The sequence below is a fragment of the Nipponia nippon genome, unplaced genomic scaffold, assembly GCF_047370975.1.
Source record: "Nipponia nippon isolate SJK-2023a ecotype South Korea unplaced genomic scaffold, ASM4737097v1 scaffold_13, whole genome shotgun sequence".
NCBI classification, from domain to species: Eukaryota; Metazoa; Chordata; class Aves; order Pelecaniformes; family Threskiornithidae; genus Nipponia; species Nipponia nippon.
The window spans coordinates 15,541,306-15,565,731 of NW_028262324.1; the positions used below are offsets into that span (position 1 = coordinate 15,541,306).

The window sequence follows — 24,426 nt, forward strand, 5'->3', positions numbered from 1 at the left end:
CCCGTCCACCACCCACCTGCTCCTCTGCTGGTAATAAAATAAGAGACTGTTATTTTAACTGGCTGCTCTCCTGACTCTTCCCACGCCTGAGCCTGCGCCGCGGGGTTAGTCCCTCCAGCCCTTCCCAGGGATGCTCAGGAGATGCCTACAGCCCTAAACCCCCCGGGACAGCACCTCCACGGGGGATGGGGTCCCGCCGGACGGCCCTGCGGGAACAAGCCTCAGCCTGGGGGTTTGCCAGTATTTAAATCCCCTCCCAGCTCCACAGAAATGCTGTGGAAATGAGAATTGAGAAGCTGCTAACCTTTGCTGGAGGGGGGCTGGATGGGGGATTTGGGGTCCCCTGTTCCCACTCCAGTGCAGGTAGCGGCTCCGTTAGCCTGGCTAACGAGCCATGCCAAGCGGGATGGGAGAGCGCGGGGCTGCGGGCAGGGTTAAGGCAGCCGTCAGCGGGGCCTGGGGCTGGTGCAGGGCAGCGGCAGCCCGGTGTCATCCCTGTCCCATCCCTGTCCCATTGCGGTGACACTGCTCCTCAGTGAAGGAGCTGGGAGATTTCCACAGGGGTGGCATCAAAGAGGAGCTGCAAACGAGTTGTTTGCCCACAGCTAGCAAAAGCTGTGACTGCGCCCAGAAGTTTTTTGTCTCCTCCTGAAGTCCCCAAGGAAAGCTGTCCCCAGAGCCCTCCAGGCGGTCTTGAGGTGTTGGTGGGGCAGGAGGAGACGCAACCAGGATTTGGAGGGCAGGAACCCCCCAGGGCTCGGACCCCCGAGCACCGACTGAGGCTGGATGGGGGTTCAAGCCAGCGCCTGGCTCAGGGCTCGGGGAAGGACGTGGCAGGGCCCAGGCGGGATGCGGGATGCACGGAGCACCCTCGGGATCCGGCCGTGGTGGCTGTGCTGGGTCCCCAGGGGGGTTTGTACAAGGCCCAAGTGATGGAAAGGTCTCAGAAACAAAATCTAGTTCTCGAACCGTTTTGGTTTGGATAACGCGTTCACCAAATGGTACTCGGATCCAAGCAGGTGAATTGTCTGTCTTGCACCAGCGTGATTTCCATGACACCAGCATTGCCAAAGGACTTTATAACTCACATCTGCCACCCTCAGAGGAGGGGGTTGGTGCTGGGCTGAAGGCAAAGACTCCAAATTTCCCAAATCCAAATTTCCTCCAACTCAGGGAAAGGCATCGCCTGGTCTGTGCCTGCCACGGAGCGACCCAGCCCGTGGCGGCCGCTCTCTCCCCTCTCTGCCCATCGGCCGGCTCGGCCGGACCTCACCAGCGGGTGATTCCCATTGGAGCCTTGCTGTGGCGGGGGCAGAGGGGGGCTGTCACCCCCGGGTCCCATCTGCAGGGAACCGGCTTCGGGGCTTTGCTGTGCGCGGTCCCCGGCCCCACAGGACACAGAAATCCCAATTTCCTCCGCTGCCCATACTGGCCTTTTAAAAAATGCAGCAAAATTGGCTCTTCTCACCTCACTAGGACCTCACGAGCAACAAAGCTGGGAGAATTTATTGAATTTTAAGAAAAGGAAAGAAAACAACCAGGGAAAAAAGCCATCTCCTCTGCAGCAGCGGCACCCTCAGCCATGGGCTCTGCACCGACGGCCACGATGGAGCCACGCAGCCGTCCCAGCCACTGCAGGATCCACGTTTGCTCCTTGTTACCCCGTCACGTGGAGAGCAGAGCCCCGTGCAGGATGTGGCCCCATCCCCTCCTGATGCAGCCACATCGGAAACTATTAAACTTTCAATCCTGGACGGGTCAGAACTAAATAAAACCCAAGCGAGACAATCCGTGGCCAAGAGCTGGGTTGATTCCCCTCCTCCGTGGGTGGGTGGGTGCCAGTGAAGGGGTGGTGGTGGGTGCTGGGGGGCTGCAGGAGTGGCGGCGGGGGCACACGGGGCTGCGGGGTGGCTGAGGAGCGGGCAGCACCCCCGGGAGCAGGTGGCGGCTGCTGGGTGCCTGGCTGCTGGTGAAGCGCATCGTTAGAGGGAGATGCTGAGCTTTTCTCCAGAGCTTTGGAGCTGCACAGGGGAGAAATGGCTTCTCCAGGCTCCCGCTCCGGGCTGTGCAGCAGGTTGGTGGTGGTTTTGCTTGAAATGCAGCTGGGGTGCACGGAGCGGTGCTGGGGCTGCCCCTGAACCCCCGGCAAAGGCAGGGTCCCCACCGTGTGCCGTGTCCACCTGTGCCAGGCTGTGCTCCAGCTCTTTCCGGCTCCTCATCCGCACAGAAGAAAGGAGGCACAGCAGAAAGCAGAAACCCCAGCAGCGCGCTCGGCCGGAGCCTGAAGCACGGCCCTGTTGGGGTGTCCCCCTGGGACCCCCCGGGGCTTGCCGAGACCTGGCAGGACAGGGCTGGAGGAGCCAGGCGAAACAGTGCTCATGGGGCAGGCGGGGGGAGGCCGTCCTGCCCCCCAGCCCCCTGCCCTCGTAGGGTCTGTGCCGGCTGCGCCTTCATCCCGGCAAGGATGGTGATGATGAGAGCAGAGCATCCTTCCAGGCTGGTTCTGGACCACTGCTCCGTCTCCAGACCAGTGTCTGGTGCCATCGTCCGAGGGGCACCCAGGGCCAGACTCTGCCCAGGGCAGCAGGGATACATCTGGAGAAGCCCTGAGCACGGCTTTGCCTTTGGTGGCTCTGGGCACGCAGCAAAATCCATCTGCACAGCAGCAGCGAGGAAGCACCCTCCTCCCCACAGACCCCCGAGCGACCACCCGGGCCGGTGGGTGCTGCACTGGGACCCCCGGGTGCCGGAGGGAGATGGGTGCTCGGGCTCCTCTCCGGACGGAGGGACAGCTCAGTCAGTCCTCAGCTTTTGCTGAGCAAGAAAAATACTTTATATTTGTCCAGCACTTACCTGCCTGTGGTATTTCAGGCATTGCCGTAAAACAAACACCACCAACGAAACACAGATGAATCGGGCGCGGATTCATGCAATATTAAAACCAGACAATTAAAGTAACAGAAAACACCAGGAAGCATAAATCAATCCCATGCAGCGGGCAGGAGGATGCAGGCAGCGGCACCGGGGCGAAGGGGCAGGCACCGGCAGCGATCTGAGAGCACGCAACTTTGCTGCCTCTGATTAACTTTTTCTACTCGTGGTGATTTTTTGCGATAAGCAGGACAACGCACTGCTGGCATCGGAAATAACGGCCAACATCTTCTTGTCTTATAAAGGAAAAATCCAGCAATCCCTTCATTGTGGTAGAGGCAGTTTGCAGATTCTAGCGAGGTTTTCAAGCAGGAAAAAAAAAGCCAACAGAGTTGCACATAGAAAATGCATGCCTAATTTGTCCAATAATTACTGAGCCCGGCTTGATGATACGGATACCTCCAGCTCTGAAATGCTGCTGATTGCATCTCAGATTCAGGAAACGATCCCCATTCCCCCAGCATTGAAATTCCTGCTCGGCTCTGAGCGGAGCCTGCGATTTCCCCGCTGCGTGGACACGACTCGCTGAGCAGAGAGGGACGGCAGCGCCTGCCGCAGGCTCTGCTGAACCGAGGCCGGTTTGAATCTGAACACCAGCCCCCAGTAGATTACACGCTTGATCTATTTAGGAGTCTGTCCTCCCATCGGGTGTCCAGGGGGGTTACAAACCACCTCGAATCATTACCTTTTTGGTGCTCTCAGGCAGCTCCTTATGAAGTTGCTTGCACCGGAGGCCTGCGGGCACCTGAAAGCATCGCAGCAGGATGGCAGGCAAGAAAAAAGGAGGAACCCCAGCTGCTGGTGGCACGTACCACATATTGGGGCCACACAGGCCCAGGGAAGGAGAGCAGGGTGTGGGTGGCGGGGGGCACAGCCGGCTGGGAGGGCTGCACGGGCGCCGCTATAAATCAGAGCATCTCGGGGAGGCTGGGGGAGACGCCGGCACGTGGCGGGGGCACAGCGAAACGGCCGCTCCTGGGATGCTCCGGCAGCCGCATCCTGGCGCTGGCAAACCTCCGGCTGCTGTATCCCGGAGTCCTGGTCCTCATCCCGGCTGCCTGGTGCCGGAGGAGAAGACGGGGCTCGGGGACATGCAGGGTCTTGCGGCAATGTCGGCAGAAGCTGCCTGCCCCAGCATGTCCTCGCTGCACGTCCAGGGCTAATCAATCTTGATTCATTGCTAATGCACTTGAGAACAGTGTTGGGATGGATCAGGTGCCACTCAGGGTGAGATGGATAATATAATTAAGATTTCCTCAAAGGTCCCGTCTTTCTTACCTTGTTAATTAAGCTGATGTGGGGGCCTCCATGCAGAATGCATAATGAGAGGCTGCCGGAGATGGAGCTGGCTATTAGCGGGAGGTGATGCTGGGGGAAATACTGGCCTTAACCACAGGGCTGGGGATATTTTGGCAACTCTTTGGGGGGTTGGTTCCCCCAGAGCGGCCGAGAGCCGATCTCAGCTGTGAAATCGCCACGTCCTTTGCACCACAAATGCATTTGGACCACGCAGGGCAGAGCCCACAGGCAGAGGGATGCAGGTGGAGATGGATGGGTCCCTTCCCAGGACAGGCTGAGCACCGCGGCAGAGCTTACGGCTTCCGAAAGCACCGGCCGCGGCGCGGGGAGCAGGGCACGGCTTGCAGAAAGCTGCGAGCAGCCCCATGCCTCCCGGAGCTGGAGTCTGCGGTGCAGGGAGGAGGGGATGCTGCTCCGCTCCCGATGGCCCAGGCGCATTTTTGGTACTTGTGCTCTGGTGGAGGCTTATGACAACGAATTAATGGCCTCTTAATAAGGGTGACAGTTCCCTTGATTAGAAAGTATCAGAGCAGGGATAATTGCTTCATTTCATTTTTTTCCCCTCTATTACTTCCTTCGGGTTTGGGTCCTCATTCTCAGCTCCCGGATGCCTGCCGGGGGCCCTGCCTCCCCAGAGCCAGAAACGTTCCCAGGTCCAGCGGGCGCGATGCGGAGCCGGGAAGGACGGAGAGGGGTGGGTGCAGGCACGGCTGCAGAGCTGCCGCTTTCACCGGGGCAGTGCCACGCTCGCAGCAACACCGGGAGCTGGCAGGACCCAGGCAGGGTTGGAGCAGGTCCCCGGCCGTTCGCACCAGGCTCAGCAGCACACGGGACAGCCCGGTGCGGGGCCGGGGGTCTGGCAGGGCTGGAGGAAGGGGGAGATGGCATTTGCAGGCTGGGATGAGCCAAGCGATGACCCAATGCAGGGCAGGTGGTGCGGGCAGCAAGCGGCAGGAGCAGGGCAGCCCCGCGGGGCAGCAGCGACCGCTTGAAGCTCAGCCCAGGGCAGGCAGTGGGGCTGCAATAAATAATTTGTCCTGAAATTAAGATCATTTGGGTCAACCAGCGCTGTTCCCCAGCCTGGATGCATGAGTAGCTTTGCTGCGAAAACAAGCCCTGTGGAAACATGTTGAAATATTCACAGCATTTCATTTGGGCCTTTTTTGGAAGGGAAAGTTTCAGGCTTGGGTTTGACACAACGTTTCCAGGCTGCGTGTTTGCAGGGGCCGTTAGCGGGGGGCTCCAGTAAAAACCTTCAGAACCCCAAACCAAAATGAGCCACTTTGCTTCCCATCAGAGGATGCGTTTCTTTAAAACCAGGGGGATCTGGGGGCTTTGCAGCCATGCAGCTTCGTCACCAAGCCCGCAGTCCCCAAGTCCTGTCCCATGCCCCTGCATCTCCCCGCTGCCCTGCGTGGGGCTGTGGGTGCCCCAGGGACCCGATCCCCCCAGCTCGGGGCTGGGTCCCTGCGGGAGATGCCCCCCCCCCCAAATATAACCCTGTAAATAATAAATAGCAGCCTCAGGGCTGCTGGCAGCTTCGTTTCTCTCTGCCGGCAGGAGCGTTTCCTCCGTTAACCTTCCCTCTTTGCACCGCAGCCATTTTGCTTTCTCACCATATCTAAAATTAAATCTGTTAGGATTTTCTCTCACTCTTTTTTTTTTCCCCCCCCTTTTGCTTATATTTGCTGAGTGCACTCAAGCACAGGGAGGGGAAAAAAAAAATAATAAAAAAAGCCATCAGCATAATTCATGGCTCGCACAGTCATCGCGGGCTCCGGTTTCCAATCAGAGGCCCGGGCTGCGGAGCCAGCGTGCCGGGGAGGAGGGCTGGGCTGGCCCGGATGCTGCTTCACAAACCAGCAGCGATTCTCTCTTTGTTCTGGGCTCGCCCTGCTTCAGCCAAACCAGCCACCGCACAGGCCGTCCTGCGGATGCGGGAGCACAGAGCCGGTCCGAGGGGCTTTGTCCCCCCGCTCTCCGAGGGTAACAGGGGATGGAGCAGCCGCTGAGCGGGTCCGCAGGCTCCGGACCCCGCTGTGATCCCAGGATAAAGCCCTGGGAGAGGTGGAAGCGCTGGGTCCCCCACCCTGGATCTGGGCATCGCAGTCGTGCCCTTTGCCATGTCTGTCTTTGCGCCTGGTGCAGGAGCCTCAGCAGACATGGGCTGAAGTCTGGGCTCCCAGTCCCTCCCAGTCCCTCCCAGCATCCCACCACCACCCCCGCCCAGCAGAGATGCTGGTGCTGGCCCCGCACAGCCCCATGTGCACAGCAGTTAGCAGGAGTTTTTGAGATGTCTCCAGCGCCGGCGGCGGGTGGAAGAGCCTCTGCAAACCCAGCATCCATTTTATACTAATAGTGTTAGTGGTTTGAAAGGCGCTGCTGCAGCGGGTTGGGATAATATATGTTTTAAAGTTACTCGCTGTGTAAGTGCCCGATCAGCCAGCCCTGATCTGGGCCAGGGGGATGGTCCTGGCTTCAGGTCCCAACACCCCCAGGAGGATCCACAGGCAGAAAATCAGATTATTTCCTGTAAGAGGGTTTTTTTGCTCATTTCTGGTGTTTTTAACTCTTGCCCAGCTGTCTTTACAAGCCAGAACTGACCCTCGCCAGGGGTACCCGAGATCGATGCTGGGTCACAGGAGGGGGTCACCACGCTGGCTGCATCCCAGCATCTCTGGGGAGACCCAGGGCAGCTTCAGGGAGCCCTTCTGCTCCGCACCGGCATGAAAGGCTGGAGAAGCGATGTCGGGAGCGCGTGTAGGATGGCAGCACCTCGCTGCACAGGCACCTGGCCGGGGACGGCTCTGATGGCAGTGGTGGGTGCTTCAAGAGGGCCAGGGTCCCCCGTGGGAAGCCCAGTAAGATGGGCTCCACATCAGGATTTATCTGATCCTGGCTATGTAATTGCTTTTTCCTCCCTCTCCTCTTCCTGGGGTCCGTATCAATTTAATTTACATGCTTCACATCTTGGACCGCTTCATCCCCCGCTGCCAAGCACCTCTCAGGCATTTATGGCCGCAGCGTGTGCCAGGCTGCCTCTGCGCTGTCTCCTCCTGCCTCGCGCGGCGGGAATGGTGGGAACGCTGACCCAGGGGCCAGAGCGCCCGGGAATCGCCGCTCGGCACACGCGGCCCCATCCCCGCCACGGCATCGTGCGGGTCTGCGAGGACGAGCTCTCATCCACGACCCACCTCTGCGACGAGGCCGCGATGCAAGAGGAGACGCAATGGTTTCCTGCGAGCACACGGAGAAAGGCAGCACCCCTGCCCCTGCCACTGTTCTTCCTCCTCTTCTTCCTCCTCCTGCCCTTCCCAGCAAGGCTCTTCCACACCGGCACAACTCTGCGCGTGAAACAAAGCGCTGATCAGCATCTGCTCTACATTTGCTGTTCTTTTCAAGTTCATTCCTTGGTCCCCTCCCCTCCACTCAGCAGGGCCTGAAAATAGCAACTGGGGCTGCCTTTATATTGCATTATTTCGAAGTTCTTGCACCTCAACCAGCCTGCGGCTGGCCACTCTCCCAGCCTGCGTATAACCCCCCGGGGGACCGGGCTCCCCGGCGTCTCCCTCTCACCCTCACCCCGCTCCTCCAGATGCAAAATTGTCCTTTGCAGCTGCAGAAAATGAACACGGTGACACTTCTGCACACACGCGTGTACATACACATGCATGTTCCCCATCAGCACACGTGTCCGGGGTGGCCGGCAGGATGCTGCGGGGACGAGCGAAGGCAACTGGGCACCATTTGCAGCTTTACAGCAAGGAGGAGGCTTTGAAGGTGTGGAAGATGCTGCCCAGTGCCAGCGGGCACGTGAAGCTGCCTGCCAGCCCTAACAGGCAGCCGCTTTCCTGCCTGCTGCAGGTTAACAGCTCTCCTGGCAGGCAGCTCGTTGGCTGGGAAGCAAAGCTGCCTCGGATATGCCTCATTTTATACAAAGAAGGTGGGCTGTGCCCGTCCCTCCCACCCCGCTGATCACCCTCCGCTTTGACGATAATAATACCTAGCAATTACACAAAGCTTTCCCTGCTCTCCGCAGACATTAATTAAGCTCTTTCCCCACAATGGAGACAAAGAGGGGAACCGCGGGGAAACTCCCAAATTGGGTTGGGGTTTTTTTCGGTTCGATTTTGCGTGGCTGTGCCATGGGGCCTCCCGATTCCCGGTGGCACTGCGTGTGCCATGCACCGGCTGTGGTGCTGCAGGGCAACCCCGACAGCGATGGTCGCTCTGGGTTTTGCTCTCATGTAGCAAAATTTGGTTTTCCCTAATTTCTGTGGCCACTCAGACGGTGGTGCTGGATCCCGGTGTGGCTGTGCGTTCCCGGTGCTGGTAACCGAGGCTGGCTCTGCCCTGCAGCACCTTCCCGGGTGCCACCAGCTCTGCGGGGGTGACACCCTGAGCCTGGGAGCTGGGAAAACCGGATCATCCCACAGGCACTGCACCAGCCTCACATCCAGCCTCGTCCCCAGGAGCCGGGGTATCTTCACAAGGGACCCAGAGCCTCCTTCCAGCTGCCTGCACCCCGGGGTTAGCAGGGGGATGGATGGGCAGGGCACCCTGCCTGCACCCTGGAACGCAGGAGGATGGGCAGAGCACCCTGCAGGGCAGGGCACCTCGCTCGAATCCTGTGCTCAGCGCTGGGCCCCTCACCCCAAGGCGGCCACGGAGGGGCTGGAGCGTGGCCAGAGCAGGGCAGCGAGGCTGGGGCAGGGGCTGGAGCCCAAGGCTGGGGAGGAGCGGCTGGGGGAGCTGGGGGGGCTCAGCCTGGAGAAGAGGAGGCTGAGGGGAGCCCTCATCGCTCTCTGCAACTGCCTGAAAGGAGGCTGGAGCCGGGGGGGTCGGTCTCTTCTCCCCAGGAACAAGCGATGGGACGAGAGGGAACGGCCTCAAGCTGCGCCAGGGCAGGTTTGGGTTGGGTATTGGGAAAAACTTCTCCCCCAAAGGGCTGTCAGGCCCTGGCCCAGGCTGCCCAGGGCAGGGGCTGAGTCCCCATCCCTGGGGGGATTTAAAAGCCGGGGAGATGTGGTGCCTGGGGACGTGGGTTAGTGGTGGCCTTGGCAGCGCCGGGTTAGCGGTTGGACTCGATGATCTTAAAGGTCTTCTCCAACCCAAACGATTCTGTGACCCTACGACGGGCGGGACGCCCTGCCCGCACCCCGCGCCGGCAGCGCAGCCCCGCTGCGCCCTGGCGGGGTGCGGGAGCGAGGGAGCGAGGGCTGCCTGCCCTGCCCGCCCTGCCCGCCCTGCCCGCACCGGGGCCGCCCCGCCCTGCCCGCACTCGCCCGGGCCGGGTCACGCCGGGCCGGGGGAGCGCTGCCCGCTCCCGCTCCCGGCCCCGCTCCCGGCCCCGCCGGCGGAGCCACGCGAGATCGGCGGGCCGGTGGCGGCGGCGGGGCGGGCCGGGCCGGGCCGGGCGGGGCGGGCCGGGGAGCGCGCATGAGCCGCGGCGGCGGCGGCGGTGGCGGCGAGGGGCGGGCGGGAGCGCGGCAGCGGAGCGCGGCGCCGCCGCGGGTGTGGGCGCGCCGGGGAGCCCCGCACGGCGGCCCGCAGCCGGGGGCGGCGGCGGGCGGCACCGCCTCGCCGGCCGGGGGGGGCGCCCGGCCCTGCGCTCCCCGCACCGCGGCCCGCCACCGCCGCCGAGGTAAGCACCGAGCTGCGGCCCGGCCCGGCCCGGCCCCGCCGGCACCCCCGGCCCCGCCGCGGCGGCGGGGACCCCTCCCGCGCCCCGCACCGCTCCGCTCCGCTCCGCTCCGCTCCGCCCGCCGCCGCGTCGCCATTTTGCCGCTCGCTCTTCCCCCTCGCCGGCGGCGCGGCCGGGCCGGGCCCTCTCCCGGGGATGGGGCGGCCGGGCCCGGGGAGGCGACAGGCCGCGGGGCGGCTGACAGGCGGCGAGGCGGCCCCGGCTGCGGGAGGTGCAGGCCCGGGGCGGCCCTGGCTGCGGGGCCGGGGCTGGGAGCGGGGTGACAGCGCGGCGGGGCAGAGGAGGGGACGGGAGGTGACGGCGGGCGCAGGCAGGGTGAAGGTCCCCGCGTCCGCCGCCCCCGGGGATGCCCGGGGCAGGGGGACACCCCGGTCCCCGTGAGGTCTCATTGTCCGCCGGGCGGTCTCCCTCTGCTTTTCCCCTTTACTTTTGTGCTTGGGGACGGGCCATCGGGGAGGGACTCGCGAACCTGCTTCAAACAGAAAGTTTACACCATTAAAAAGCCTCCCCCCGCGCCCCGAGAGAGCCCTTTGGCGGGAGCACGGCGACCCATTCCCTCCAGGAGAGCCTCACCGGGCTGGGCTTGGCCTGGCATGGGCGATGGCGAGGGGCTGCGCCCCGCGCCTCTGGAGCCGCCCGCTCGCCGGTTCGCAGGGCTTCACCCACCACCTGGTTCCCTTTTGGGAAAAAGGGCGATTCCCTCCCTCCCGAGGAAGCCTCTCCCGCCGCTCCTTCGTCTTTATTCCCGGGAAGTTTTCTGGCCGCGGCTGCGGTTCGGCCTCGAGTTCATGGGAGGGAGCACGGCTCCTCCGGCAGCGACGGAGACGGCGGTGCCCGTTGGCGTCCATCATCCGCGTTGGCCTCGTTGCGACTCTGCCTGCATCCTGCCCGGCACACCGCTTGTGCCAGGGCGCCGCGGGCAGGGGCGGGCAGCTCGCTTGCCTTTTTGGCATTGCCGACATCTGGAGCCCTTGGTAAATTATTAATGATAAGTGGAGCGGATCGACGGATGACCGGGACGGTTGGTGTGTGACACGGTGCATCCATAGCAATGGGACCAGGGCGGGAGTCCGGCAGGAGAATTTGTGGTCAGGACCCACGGGTGACTTTCCCCTCGTAGCCGTAAGGATGTCTGGGTGCCAAGAGGGTTGCAGCCATCCTTGGCTGGCTGCGTGCTCCTGCAGACCCAATCCAAGGTCACAAACGGGCATTGGTACTTGGAATTATTTCCCCTTTTCCAGTCTTTGCCCAATTCAGGGCTGTGCCTGGCCTGCGGAGCCCGACAGCTCCGCAAGAGGGGTCTGTCATGGCGGGAAGGAGCCTGTCGGGGCGGCGAGTGGCTGGGACGTTGCCATCCCTCGTCCAACCCGGTAGAGGAGCGCGTGGCCGTGCCGACTGGGCAGGGCTGCCGGTGGCTCGGGAGCGTGTGCCGGGTTCCCAGCCTTCGCTCCCATCTTCCCATGGCCACGGGCTTGCTCCTTGCCACCGTTCGCGGCCCTGCCAACTCGGCCTCTGCTCATCCCGCACTGGCTCCTGTATTGACACAGGCTTTTTATTCTGGAGCTGGAGTGGGATGCTTCGAAGATGCTGCCACAAACTTCTAAAAAGTTACCTAAAACGAGCTGGAGGCTTCATTGGCAAAGACGCTGCCAGCCCCGACCTTCCCATGCCGCATCCTAGCCCCGCTCGCAGGCCAATATCTCCTCTTCCCGTTGCGAAAGGGTTCTCACCAAAACCATAACGAAAGCGTGGAAGGGCACGGGCTGTTGCCCGGTTTCAGCATGTGTTACTCAAAAATGAGTGAGAAGTTTGGACATTACAAAAAAAAATACAATGGGCTGATTTCTGCTCTCTGGCTCCGGGGCAATTCCTCTGGGATCCCTGGGGTTGTATCAGTGGCCAGGGAGCGGAGTTTGGCTCTCGCTAAGTGGTTTATGGGATTTTTATTTTTCATTTAGCCAAAAAATAAGAAGAGAAAAAAATTCAAAGAAGTATTTGGTGTAGAAAAACAAAAGACATTCAAAACCTCCTAAGCTGGCCAGAAAGGATCCCTTTGAGGGGACAGATGTGTTAAGGGGAACGAGAAGCGTCCGGCTGCGGGAGCAGGGCTGAGGCAGGCACCTCAAAGGCGGCGGTGGTTTTGGGACGGGAGCACTGGGGGGTGATGCTCAGCACCGCCCCGGCTCCCGCGGTTTGGTGTGCGCTGGCACGGGAGGTGGGCACCTTGGCCGTCGCCGGGGTCTGCCCTGCGTGTCACCCTTTGCGAGTCGTCCTCGAGCTGCCCAGCGAGGTGAGCACGGAGGTTTTGTGCTCTGTTGCCCGTCTGACGGCAGCCCTGCCTGCCTGCGCCGGGGTGTGAGCGTGCCGGTGGCCACCGTTCGGCACGGGGGGTCCTGCTCAGCCTTTGCCCCGGCGCTGGCCCTCCCTCCCCTCTCCCGCTGCGATGTGTGCCCGGCCCAGGGGACGAAGCCACGGCATGGTTGCATTTCAGCACTAGCCCAAGTTGGATGAACGTGTCAGCTGCATGGGTTTCCCCTTGGTTTTCACCCCGTTGTAAAGCACGGAGATCTTGTCTTCAGCTTCCAGTTCATTGGTCTTTCGTGAGTCTTTTTTTTTTTTTTCTTTTTGCTTCAAACAACTTGACTGAGGATCGCTCAGAGGTGCCGGGAGGCAGCGCAGGAAGGAAGGGGCCTGGCGTGTTCGTCCCTGGAGGGTCTGGGACAGTAGCAGTGCCCACGTGGGTGAGAGTGGAGCCGCGATTTGGGAAGGGGCCACAAGGACCCCCCTCTGTGCGGGCTCCGGAGACCAGCTGTCGCCAAGAGCCACTGGCAGTCAGGCTGCGGCTCCTACCCAGGTCTCCCACCGAAAGAGCCCAAGTTAGCTGAATAAATGATCCCTGTGTTCAGCACCAAATGCCAAAGAACCTGTTGCCAAGGCTGGAATTTCTCACTTGATCCGATTAACCTTTGTGTCCATGCAAACAACCACATATGGGTCGCCAGCCGAATGCATGCCGGAAGCTTTTGCCAGGTCTTCTCGGAGCATCTGGGCTGCACGCGATGCGCAGTGCCCATTCCCATGCGGAAAGTCCTCGGGGGCACCTCGGAAAGGACTGTTGGGCCCTCGTGTTGATGGCGTGGCCGGCAATCTGGGCACACGGGAGATGCTCCCCCAACCTCCGCCGTCCCTCTGGGCATGAGGGCAGGCGGGATGAGCCTGGATGCTCAGGGCATCAACTCCATTGAGCTAAACGATGCAAACGTGATCTCGTGGGAGGAACTGGGGGTGACGAGTCAAATCTGTGTTGTAAAAAACCCGTGTGTGTGGGAGCGAAGCGTTGAGCAAAGGTGAAGAAGGCACCGGTTGGCACTTCCCTTAGTCACGCTGCCGGTGCCGGGCTGAGCATCAGCATCGCGTCCCAACCAAGATCTCAAGGCCGTGGTGGTCTGGGGAATCACCTCCCAAGGGATCGATGCTCTCGTTTTGGAGGCTTGGAGGACTCTTTTTACCCCAGGGCCATACGCGCCGTCCCCCGACGCAGCCCCCATCCTCAGAGGTGTCTTTGCTTGTGCTGTCGGGAGGGGAGGAAGGTACTGGAAACCACGCGGGGGGGAGCCAGCTGTGCCACGGGCTTCGTCCTGGCACCACCGAGGTGGAGGGGTGTCCTGCTGCCCGCTTCTGTGCGGAGCGAGATTGGGCCTTCTGCAATAATTCCTGATGTTCATTATTTATAGAGAAGCCAAATTGAATTATTAATACGGAAAATTCAGATAACGTTAACAATTCTCAGTTTATAACAGTTTCCCATTAATAAGGAAAATTGGAAATTTATCACTACATCTGTTCGTTAAACCTCGCTGTTTTTTTTTTTCTTTTGGTGTCTTAAATGAAAGCAGAGAAATAAACGAAGAGGAAAAGCCATTTATTCGCTACTTCTCTGGGCAAAGTCAGCCCATAATTTTTAATAAAGTCTTTGCCGTTATACGTGGAGGGGAAACCAGCCTATAATGAAAGCAGCTTTTCAGCCATGTCTATGGTGTTGCTCGACTGTGGAACAAATACTCGGACACACGTCCCGTTTCTTCTCTTTGTGGGAACCTTTCAGCTGCATGATAGTTTTCTCATTTCCCTCCCTCCCCAGCAGCTCTCCTTGCTTTCGGCATGTATTGCTGCCGGCTCCGAGGAGTGAATTTTAACGCCTCCCCTGCTTCTTTCAGAGATGGCGGATTCCTATCCCTGTAAAGGTGGAAGGAAAACTGCAGGCTCTAACAAACCCGCTGCCAGCAAAGAAAGCAGGACAGAGACGAGGATAAACCCGCCGGCAGAGCTGCCCAAGCTCGGTAAGGACCTGGGTTTTTCTTTCTGTGGAAGCGGATGGGGCGGAGGGGACGAGCCAAGGAGTTGGGGGGCGGCTGCCAAAATGAGGGGGTGCGAGTCCAGCGGGTTTCAGCATGCCTCTGCTCCTCGCTTCGACCCACCGGCGAGGGCTGTGCTGGGCCAAAAAAGCCCCAGACCCTCGGAGCTGCGGAGCACCAGTCCCTGGGAACAGGAGGGGAGGGATGGAGATGGCCTCTCCCTTCCGAGGGGCCTGCACCTGGCTTAACGAGATGGGTGTCTCGCTGCCTATTTATCGTGTTGGTAGCTAAGTGTTACATCAAAGGATGGAAAGGCTTAAATGAGTTCAGACCATCTGCTGTCTCCTGTGTCGTGGCCCCCGGGATGAAGGCTGGCGAGCATACGAGCCCCCGGGGACGCACTTGCTAAGGGCTGTCACTCTGATGGATAGCTGATTTCTCTATCCAGGAACCTCCAGGCCCAAGGAGATTTTTCTCCTGTCTGCTTATGCTGGGCAGATCCCCTCTGTGGGCACGGAGAGCCTCTCGCTGCCTTTACCTTGCTAATGGCAGCCCTGGACGCCGTGAGGTGCCTGCACCCAGGGCGAGGGTCAGACCCCAGCGACGCACCTCAGACCAGGCACCCAGAATCAGCGGCCTTGCAGGGAAACGCGTGGGCCCTGAAGGTTTCCCAAATGCTGCTCTTCCCTGGAGGCAGTTGAAGCTGTAATTGCTAACAGAGGGGTGTAGCTTATTGCTGAGGGGAATGAACTCCAGCTGTCTGCACTATGAAGATACCTGTCTTCGGGAGAGCGTTTTTCCCTGCGCCACATCTTATCAGCACCTTTAAAAGCAGAAAAGCCCTTTTTTCCAGCCCTTCCTTCTGGTTTAGATGGACTGAAAACGATGAGCTGGAGTGAGGGACACTTTGTGATGAAGAAAGATATCGTGTTGCTCTCCCTGGGAAAGTCCTGGAGGTGGAAACATCTGCCAGGGTTCACTTTGTTGAGGCGAATTAGGCTTGATGCAGACTGGGGAGACGGGGCCTCTCCTGCAGTCGCTTTGCTGGCCCCCTCGGATGCAGCAGCTTGGTTTGTGCAGGGATCGTCCTTTCCAAGCCAGGTCTTGGTCCAAAGGAGCCTTGAGTCCATCGGCAAGCCATCCCTGTTTCTAAAGAGCGTGCTGGTTCCACCCGGCTGACTCTGCACACAACCTGCTGCAGGGACGGTGCCGGCCATAACACTGAGCACCGTCAGGTTCGTGTCTCCTACGAGCGCCTATAAAGTCCAGGGTTTAGCACAGCCGGCGGGTGGTAGCCCGGAGTGGGATGCTGGAAGAGGAGACATGATTTCTGCCCCTCCCGTCCCTGTCATTGCTGTCCCCAACCGACAGCTGGTCAACGAGGGCATTGGGGGGTGGCTGGGCTGCATGCTCTTGTGCACTTGTTTGGCACGAAACATCCCCAAAAGTTTTGAAACTTGTGCAAGTTGGGAAAAGGAGAGGCGAGCTGTCACTGAGCGTCTGCGTGAGCCACGGCCCCAGACATGCTGGGCTCCTGGGGAGAGCTGCCCGGACTCCCAGCACCACTTAAAATTACGTGCTACCCCTCAAAATGCAGTGTAAGGCCTGCTGGGAGCGCAGAGCCATGGGGGGACAGCGCTGGGCGAAGGGAGCGGGGTCTTGCCGAGGCTCCCCAGACCCGCAGGGTGACCAGGCTGCTCCGTTCCTGCTTGGAGTGATAGGAGGCTGGATGTGAAAGTGGACGGATTTGGTGAACTGCCCTCAGCCCCTGCATACAAACCCTGGTGAAAGTTGTCACGGTGTTTGTACCGCTTTGCTTGCTCCATTTTGGGTGTGAAGTAGGTGAAATCGGGGAGTTTGCTGCCGTTGTGAGCCAAAGTGTCTGGTCTGGGGCTTGGCAGTTCAACGTGCTTGTATTTGGCGTGCCCCATCACGCGATGTCGGAGGCTCCGTAGTCTCCCCTGCTTGCAGTGTCTGGTTGAACTGGGCACGTTTCTGCCCCGCCGGCACTCAGCTCGTGCTCGGGATGCCACAAGAGTCTGCTCTGAGCACAGGCAGAGCCGTGACCCCTCGCGAAGGTGTCCCCACGGCTTCTCCTTCCCACCCGAGTCCTCCAAGCGCCGCCTTGCCCTGTCCTCGTCCCCCCAGCCATCCCCATCCCTGCTGCTCCCCACGTGCTCATCGCATCCACTGGGCCAGCGTCCTCCTGAACCCTGGGGCTGCCCAGCCACGCTGGCCCTGCAAAGGGGACGGGGGATTTCTGTGCTTGACAGCCTGCCCAGGGCCCAGCGTGCTGACCTAGATGCAGATTTCTTTTGCTAAGTAGCATAGTTGTTGAAGGATTTCTTCCAACCCAAGTGGAAGGACGGTTTTCCAAAGCAAGCACCAGCCGTGCTGAAACTGCTCTGTGTAAATGAAAGGAGAGGGGTCGGCAAACACCGGGAGAAGCATCCATCTCCTGTGCAGGTATCTGCAGGTGTAGAGGCTGTGCGCTGAATTGCAGAGGAGCTGGCATTGCCTTCCAAAGGGGAATCTCCGTCCTTGCCAGGGCAGGGACGCGGCAGCCCAGAGCGGAGGCAGACCCTGTGCGGAGCGAGGGAGGCGGCTGGGCGGCGGGAGGCTGTGGCCGGGCAGCAGGATTGCCAGGACGGCGGCTCTGCCGGCACGGCTGGCCGGGCGGTGGGTGACATGCCCTGCATCTGTTTGCAGGAAATGCAACCAGTGACAAAACCGAAGGCAGGAAGAAAGGACGACCCAAGGCCGAGAACCAGGCACTGAAAGACATCCCCGTAAGACCCCGCACGCTCTGATCCCCGATGCCCTCCCTGCCTTGCTCCCTCTGACCTGCCCTCCGCGTCTTGTTGCACTGTGTGCTCCAGCCAGCCCTGCTCCAGGGTTAAACCTGCCTTCCCGGTGGTTTAATCTTCAGAGCATCCTTGTCTTGGACTCGGCAAGATCTTGGCCCCTGAATCCCCTCCATGCCAGCACCCAGCATCCTCCAAAACCCTGGTGGGGAATGGTACCCCTCCTCCAGCCTCCCCTTCCCGGGACCATTCCCAGATGAGCTGGATCCTCTCGCAGCCACATCAGGTTTGGCTAATGATCCAGCAGCACCGGCAAAGGGGTGATTTATTCCCTGCAGAGCTGTGCAGTTTAATTCCAGCACAGTAGCGTGGACAACACACAGAGCAGTTTGTCATGAGAGCCTGGGCATGGGGTGATTTATTGACTAGATGAAATGTGAGGTGGTTAAATCACCCAGGCGACTTCTGGCCTGATTTATTCCCCAGCCCGGCCGGGAGCGTGCGTGCGCTCTGGGAGGCGCAGCGAGGTGGATTCTCCAGAGGAACCGTTAGCCTGTAGAGCCTGCAGCATGCAGCTCCATCCCAGCACCTCTCGCAGGAGGGAGGACCGCTGCGCTGAAACACAGCCCTGGGGTCCGCTTTGCAGCTGCATGGTGGGAAGGGACAGGAACAATCGGAGGTCCCGTGTGCCCCACCCTGGCCCCCTTGGGATGCACCGGCCTGCACCCGGGCACGCAGTGATCTTTGCTCAGCTATGTCTTGTCTCTCCCGTTCCCAGCTCCCCCTGATGAACCAGTGGAAGGATGAATTCAAAGCCCACTCCAGAGTGAAATGTCCCAATTCAGGCTGCTGGCTGGAGTTCCCCAGCATTTATGGCTTGAAGTACCACTATCAGCGCTGCCAAGGGGTAAGGTGACCGGAGGGCTGCGAGTCCTTTCCAGTGGCCAGCTCTTACATTACCATCTGCAGGGTAAAGCCCCTCCCACGTCTTAAACCCCAGGAAAAACGTGAGATTAAAACGGGGAGGGCCCAGATAGGCCAGGGACAGTTTGTGAGTTGTGTACTAGAGGAACTGGGGTCCCTCCAGCTCAGTGTGAGGTCTGGCCTGGGGGCATCATGGACCATTGGTAACCATTTGGAGGGGCAGAAGGGTATTACACATGATTTGTGTTTCTGCCTGTGTCAGAAAAAGCCTGTCCCTTTTGTGGTCTAACGTCCGTGCCCGCCTGTCTTTCCTTGCTCCGCACAGGGTGCGATCTCAGAGAAGCTGACCTATTCGTGCTCGTACTGCGAAGCTGCCTTCACCTCCAAAACCCAGCTAGAAAAGCATCGGCTCTGGAATCACTTGGACCGGCCAGTGCCAACCAGCAAAGCAGAAAACAAAGTGCCGAAGGCCATTGGGAAGAGCAGTGGCAAGAAAAGGTACCAGGCTGTGGCGGGGCTGCGTGGTGGTGGCGTAGGGACGGCTGGGAGAAGGGGAACGTGCCCGCCTCCATTCCCATGATCCGGGCTGGCGATGGGGGGAGAGGTGTCAGGACGTTTGTCTAACAACCCCTCTTTAAACAAGCCCTCTGTGCTTTGCCCTAGAGCTGCTGAGAGTTCAGCTTGCCCCACCATCCATCCCAAACAGGCAAAGACGGAAAAAGCTGTGGCCCAGGACCACGCCGAGAATGGCGAGTGCCCGGCGGAGAGCCGGGAGAGCAAGGAGTTTCAGATCGCAGCAGCCGAGGCAATGGCAGCCGCCACCCCCACGGCGAAGTCCTCGAGCGGCAAGGTTGCCGTGCAGCAGGGGGGCAGCCAGGCCTCGCTGCAGGAGGAAGACCCCGAGAGGATGAAGCACAGTAAGATTAGAGCCTGGGGCTACGCTGGTTCAGGAGCCCGGAGAGGGGTGTCCCATGGGAAGGGACGGGGCTCTGTTCCAGCCAGCGCTGCTGTGAGTGTCTCTCTGAATGTATCCAAGCCTTTTTTCAACGTCCTGATTAATTTGCCCCCACCTGGTTTCTTGCAACAGTGAGTTCCACTGAGAATTAAAACCAGGTTGCAGCTGTGGTAGAGGTATTTCTGTAGGACCTATAGGTTTGGAAATGGATTGAGTTCCTCGCGGCATAGCGAGCTGCAGTATCAGCCCATCTGTCCTCACTGAGCATCGCAGTTTAAACCAGGGTGGATCTGGCAAATATGTTTTCCTTAAGTATTGGGCTGGGGTCAGGAGGCTCACTCTGTCCGTTACCGCTGCGGGGCTGGCAGGCAGGGCCATGGCTGTCCCCATCGTGGCGTGGGTTTACACTGCTTGCAGCACCGAAGTGAAGCACCACCAGCCACTTCAGCTGCTGAGGCTGTGGAAACCACGCGGCTTTTGGCACTAGACAGAGCCACCGCTTCCGCTCGTTGAATTAGCCCTGGGTACCGTTGTTTCTCTGGGTTTTGTGGGGTGGGGAGCAGCATCCTGTTACTGTTGGGGGGGTGGGTGCTTCACTCAATGCCCCTGTATTTCACAGTGGTAAAGGCCTCCTCGAGGTGATTCCACTCCTGACAGGGAGTGTGTGCCCACCCCATGCCCTGGGACTGCTGAAGCCCCCCTGGCAGTACAGTTATTTGACCAAATCTCTCTCTCTGTTTCTCTCTTTTGAGTCAGGAAGGAAACAGAAAACTCCTAAGAAATTTACGGGGGAGCAGCCGTCCATCTCGGGGACATTTGGACTGAAAGGTAATACAGGGGTGACTCCGGTCAGCTGTAGGGTTGTAGCTTCTCCCTGGGGCATTTCAGGGAAGCTCCTTCCCCCAGAGCCCTCACTGTGGTGGAGATAGGTGACAGCCACCTGGAGCCTGGGGATATCACGCTGGAGGAGCTGGTGCCTTTGACCATAAGAGTGTTGGAAAGGGAATGAGGGGCAGCAGCAGAGCTGGCACTGATAACAGCCCTGCCTGCTCTGCTCGTGAGCCTGTCGCTGGGAAATGAGGGGAGAGGAGAAATGATCTGGGTATGTCCAGCCATTACACAAGAGGAACGAGCTGCTGACACAAGCGAGACATGAGAAACATCATCTCACCATCATCCCACCGTCCTGGGGTCTCACAGTATTTCCAGTAGCGTTGAAAGGATCCATCCTTCAGACGTTGTCTCCCATGCTGATCGCCCACATTCAAGAAAATGAGTTCAAGGGGGAAGAGACGTGTTACCGGGATGTTTTCTGAGAGGAGGCTCAGGAGGTGACTGCTTCAGCCTGACAAAGCCAGAGCGAGTGGGACTGTGGTCATGCTCTGTAAATAGACCCAACTGGGCTGGAAAGGAGGGAGGAAACCTGGAGCATCTCTGGCACGAGAGCAGCTGGATTCGGACTGGCTATGAAATACATTCAATTAGGGAAATAAAAAGCAGATTTCCAGGCACTGCAGGAGGCAGCACCTTCCAGTATGAGAGGCACTCGGGGGAGAGGCACTAATGGCTTTGAAGGAATTAAACACTTAGTGAAGAGCAGCCTGGATGTGGTCTCCCTGGCTCCTAGGAAGTCTGGGGTTGTTTCCCTTAACTTCCCCACAGAGGCACTGCCATAGACCGAAACGTCTGCTGTGGGTTCCTCAAGAATAAGCTGTCACCTGGTGACCCGCTGCCTCAAAAGGAGAGTGAAGATCGGGCAGGCGTTTGCCTGCATCCCGCGGGTTCGACGTGGCAATTCGCTCCCCAAAGACAAATGTGCCACCAGCCGGTCGTGGGGTGCTGTCTCCATCCAGACCCGGGGTTTGCAGGAGTCACAACCCACAAGTTCAGGGGGACATGGAGCCTCGTGGGGCAGGTGCGGATCCGACCCTGGCACTCGCCGTCTTGCCTCCAGCACCTTCTGCGGAAGCGCAGGCACAGGGCTGAACCGCACATGGATTTGAGGGGGGTGGACCCAGGGGACAGCCCCCCTCCCCTCTTCGCCAGCCTTTCCAAAGCGTCGTCTAGAAGTCACGTTTTCCATTTCTTACGTCGCCCCGGGAACTGTCGACGGATTCTGCGTGACAGAGCGGGGTCGGGCAGCACTGCCGCTGCTGGCGTGCTCTCGGCATGTCCTGCCCCTCCGCCTGCTCGCTTCGCCCTGCCCGGTGCAGGGAGGATGCTTCGGTGGTTGGCAGCGACGCCTTTAGCAGGCTGAACGGGAGGCACACGCTTTGCCCGTGCGGTCGCGCGGGGATGAGGCACGGACAAGGTGGGAGGGTGGGTGCATTCAGGAGAGGCTGGCTGAGAGCCTGGCACTCTGCCTGCATGAGAGCCCTGCCTTCAAGTTCCCCTCCGCTTTGCAGGCAGGCTTGGTGACAGTCACCAGCAACCCAGGGTGGCTGCACCATGTTTCCTCTCCTTCTGGTCCTTCCTGACCTTCCCCAGCACCCGGCGGGACCGGGAGAGACCTGTGTTCATCGTGGCAGTTGCATACAGATCCAGGGACGAATGGTCCTGCGTGATCTGGTGTCTGGGATCCCAAAGTTTGCCCAGTTTTCTAATAGGGACCCCAGTTCCTTGGCGTAAGCAGTTGGACTAGCAGCTCCTCCAGTGCAGGAGCATCAGCAGGAACATCACTTTTGTATCCTGAATTTGCTGTTCCAATTCCCCCTTTCAGTTTCTTGCCCTTTTGCCTCCTCCCCAGCCTGTCTTCCCCACAGTCTGCCTTGCTAGAAGCATCCTACCCCGCTTTGCCGTGGTGTTTTCATAGTTCATAAACTGTCTGGGTTGGGGGAAATGATTCTGTTTATAAAACACCACAAGCTGTTATGATATTGCTTGTCATAATTACAGACCTGATCCTACACATACGGCCTTGGCAGAACCCCAGCCAGCTCAGTGTCCCTGGGTTGGAGGTAGAGATTTTGTACCTGCTAAATGCAAGTGGGTCTGAGGGTATTAAAGCAAGTACTGAATAAAAATCCTCTCTCTCTCCAGGTCTCGTCAAAGCAGAGGACAAGGCGAAAGCCCATCGAGCCAAGAAGTTGGAGGGGAACACCAACATGGAGGAGCTGAAAAAGAAACCTCCAGGAGCTGGTGTGAAGAAGGAAACGGCTGTGCATCTACCAGCAGGTGAGGCTGGTGGAGGCAAAGCAGGGGCAGCAGCTCTGTGTGCAGCTTAGCTGCTGATCTGTGCTCTGCTCCAAGCCTGCACCGTCCCCACCTTCACGCCACGGTCCCCATCTTCACCCGCGGCTAGTGGTCCCTGCACCCCTCCTGGCCCAGCGGGCTGTCTGCTGGGTGAATTTTGTAGCAGGCTTGCAAGCAGAAGCAGCACAAAATCAGAAGTAGGAGCACACAGCTCCTGCCCTTTTGAGGTGTAGCACAGATGTGGGGACAGCCGCTGCTCCTAAAATATTGGTGCAGCCACAACTGACATCCCAAAAGGGTTACTCTGCCTTCGCTTCGCTGCCAGGACAGACCGCTGCAAGTGCTGGGAGTTGGTAGTGAAATCCCAGTTCCACTTGGCTTCACTGTGACCGCAGTTCGGGTCAGCGTCTGGGATGACGGCATTTTTCTAACATCATCTCCGTGAATGACGCCAGTGCGTAACTCTGGGCATAATTATGTCTTCTCCGAGGTGCAGCCCACACCCTAGCACAGGTTGCTGACTTTCCTGGGAGCTCTGACAGCAGGAGGAACGCAGGATGTGCAAGATAAACACAGCTGCAATGCCTTACACTGCTTTCAAATTCAAATAAATTATTCTCTGATCTCACAGCCATGCAAAAGCATCCAAATAAACAGACTTGGCGGATTTTATTCAGACCGGGCTTCCCTTGCTGGAAGCCCAGTGCTGTTCTGCTGAGAACGCGGCGTGAACTCTGGACCTTTTGGTCCCATGTATCTCTTTATTTCGGGTGTTTTTTAAGCTGGTCGCAGCCATTCAAATAAATGCCTGCCTGGAAGCTAGCACTCCCCTAGCTGCCGGTGTGTCTGCCGGGAAGAGGAGTGCCAGGGAAGCTTTCCAGGCACACGTCTGGATGGAGCCGAGATGCTCACCTTTGTTTCGCTCCCGCTAATTGTTTCGTTTGGCAGGGGAAATTTATTCCACGCAGGGCAAGATGAGGTAGCCAGGGGTATCATCATGTTTTAATTCCCAGCGTGCAGGATCCCAGCGGGGCTGGAAAGGTGAACCTCCTTTTCCCCACGAAATGCCGGCAGGTCAGGTAACTCCACGGAAAGTGGCCCAGTGACCCCGTTTGCTCAGGCAGCTGCAGGAGGTGTGCGGCAGGCAGAGCTGCAAGTGCTTGCATGGTTTGTGCCTGGCTTAGCCCATGCCTGGGCAAGTGTTTCTCTTTTTTTAACATGGGGGAACTTTTCCCAATTCAGTGCTTTTCAACATAGCAAACCAAGGCTTACGACAGCGCTGTCCTCTGCCGAGCAGCCCAGGCAGGTTGTGGTCCCTGCGGCTGCGTGTAACACCTCTCTCCTCTCCCTCAACAGCAAACCCCGAGGACCAGTGGCAGCGGGAGATCAGCGAGAAGGGAGAAGTCGCCTGTCCAACCTGCAGCGTTATAACCAGGAAAACTATCGTGGGGCTCAAAAAGCACATGGATGTCTGCCAGAAAGTAAGGACTTGCTTTATTCAGTCACACACATATGGATTTTGAGGTGGAATGGACATGTACACGTGCTGTTCATAAATGCATATTGGTGCTCCTAAAACCATTTCTGGGCTGTGTTTGACAGAGCACTTGCTAGTCATCTTCAGAAAGCTGGCTGCCTCGCATCGATTCAGAGGGATTTGGACACCTAATTTTCAGCAATTCTGAATCCCTTTGTGGTCTGGGCCCCTTGCCCCACTGTTTCCAGCAGTTGGGTATTTCTAGTAGCTAAACAAATAGTTCTAAGGCTGGAGAGATTGTTGGGGTTGTGTCTAATCTGGCCTCCTCCGGAGTCCTGGCTGTGGGATTGCACTGTGTGCCGTGCCTTGCATCAGGCCAGATAAATTGTGGCTGAATGAGAGCACGTCTCGAGGAGACACCGAGCTTGGATGTGCTCAGGCAGGCTGTCAAGATACTGGAGTCCAGTAATGGTGCAGTGAAAAATTGTCCCTCTGCCACACCGCCATCCATCAGAGCACAGGATTACGTCTTCATCCGTCACCTGGCGCGGTGCAGAGCCATCGCCACAGAAAGGCAACGTGGGATCGATGCCTCCCGCTTTGAAAATATGTGGCTCGGCTTTGATTCCACATTCATTTTCTGTAAATGCCTGCTCAGCCTTTGCCTCGCTATTTATACACCAGTGGGAGGCTACTCTCCCTTTCAAACCCCATACTACACCGATGCCAGGCAGAATCCTGCCTCCTCTGACGTCCTCCTGGCTTCAGTGGAGTGGGGATCTTGG

General features: G+C 59.0%; 1 protein-coding gene across 7 annotated transcripts in view; it reads left to right on the top strand.

The window, feature by feature from the left end:
• The first annotated feature begins 9,701 nt into the window (after positions 1–9,701).
• Positions 9,702–24,426, top strand: part of ZNF512B (zinc finger protein 512B) — a 35,085-nt gene continuing 20,360 nt past the window's right edge. For 3 of the 7 annotated variants that reach the window (XM_087750157.1, XM_087750155.1, XM_087750159.1), the window contains exons 1-9: positions 9,702–9,874; positions 14,152–14,274; positions 16,999–17,078; positions 17,872–18,000; positions 18,343–18,515; positions 18,681–18,934; positions 19,723–19,800; positions 22,012–22,146; positions 23,521–23,645. In XM_087750157.1, coding sequence (XP_087606283.1) covers positions 14,154–14,274; positions 16,999–17,078; positions 17,872–18,000; positions 18,343–18,515; positions 18,681–18,934; positions 19,723–19,800; positions 22,012–22,146; positions 23,521–23,645 — 1,095 coding nt within the window. In that variant the 5' untranslated portion in view covers positions 9,702–9,874; positions 14,152–14,153. Of the gene's footprint in view, positions 9,875–14,151; positions 14,275–16,997; positions 17,079–17,871; positions 18,001–18,342; positions 18,516–18,680; positions 18,935–19,722; positions 19,801–22,011; positions 22,147–23,520; positions 23,646–24,426 lie in introns of those variants that run through there. The other 4 variants (XM_087750156.1, XM_087750161.1, XM_087750158.1 and 1 more) reach the window with 2 other exon arrangements.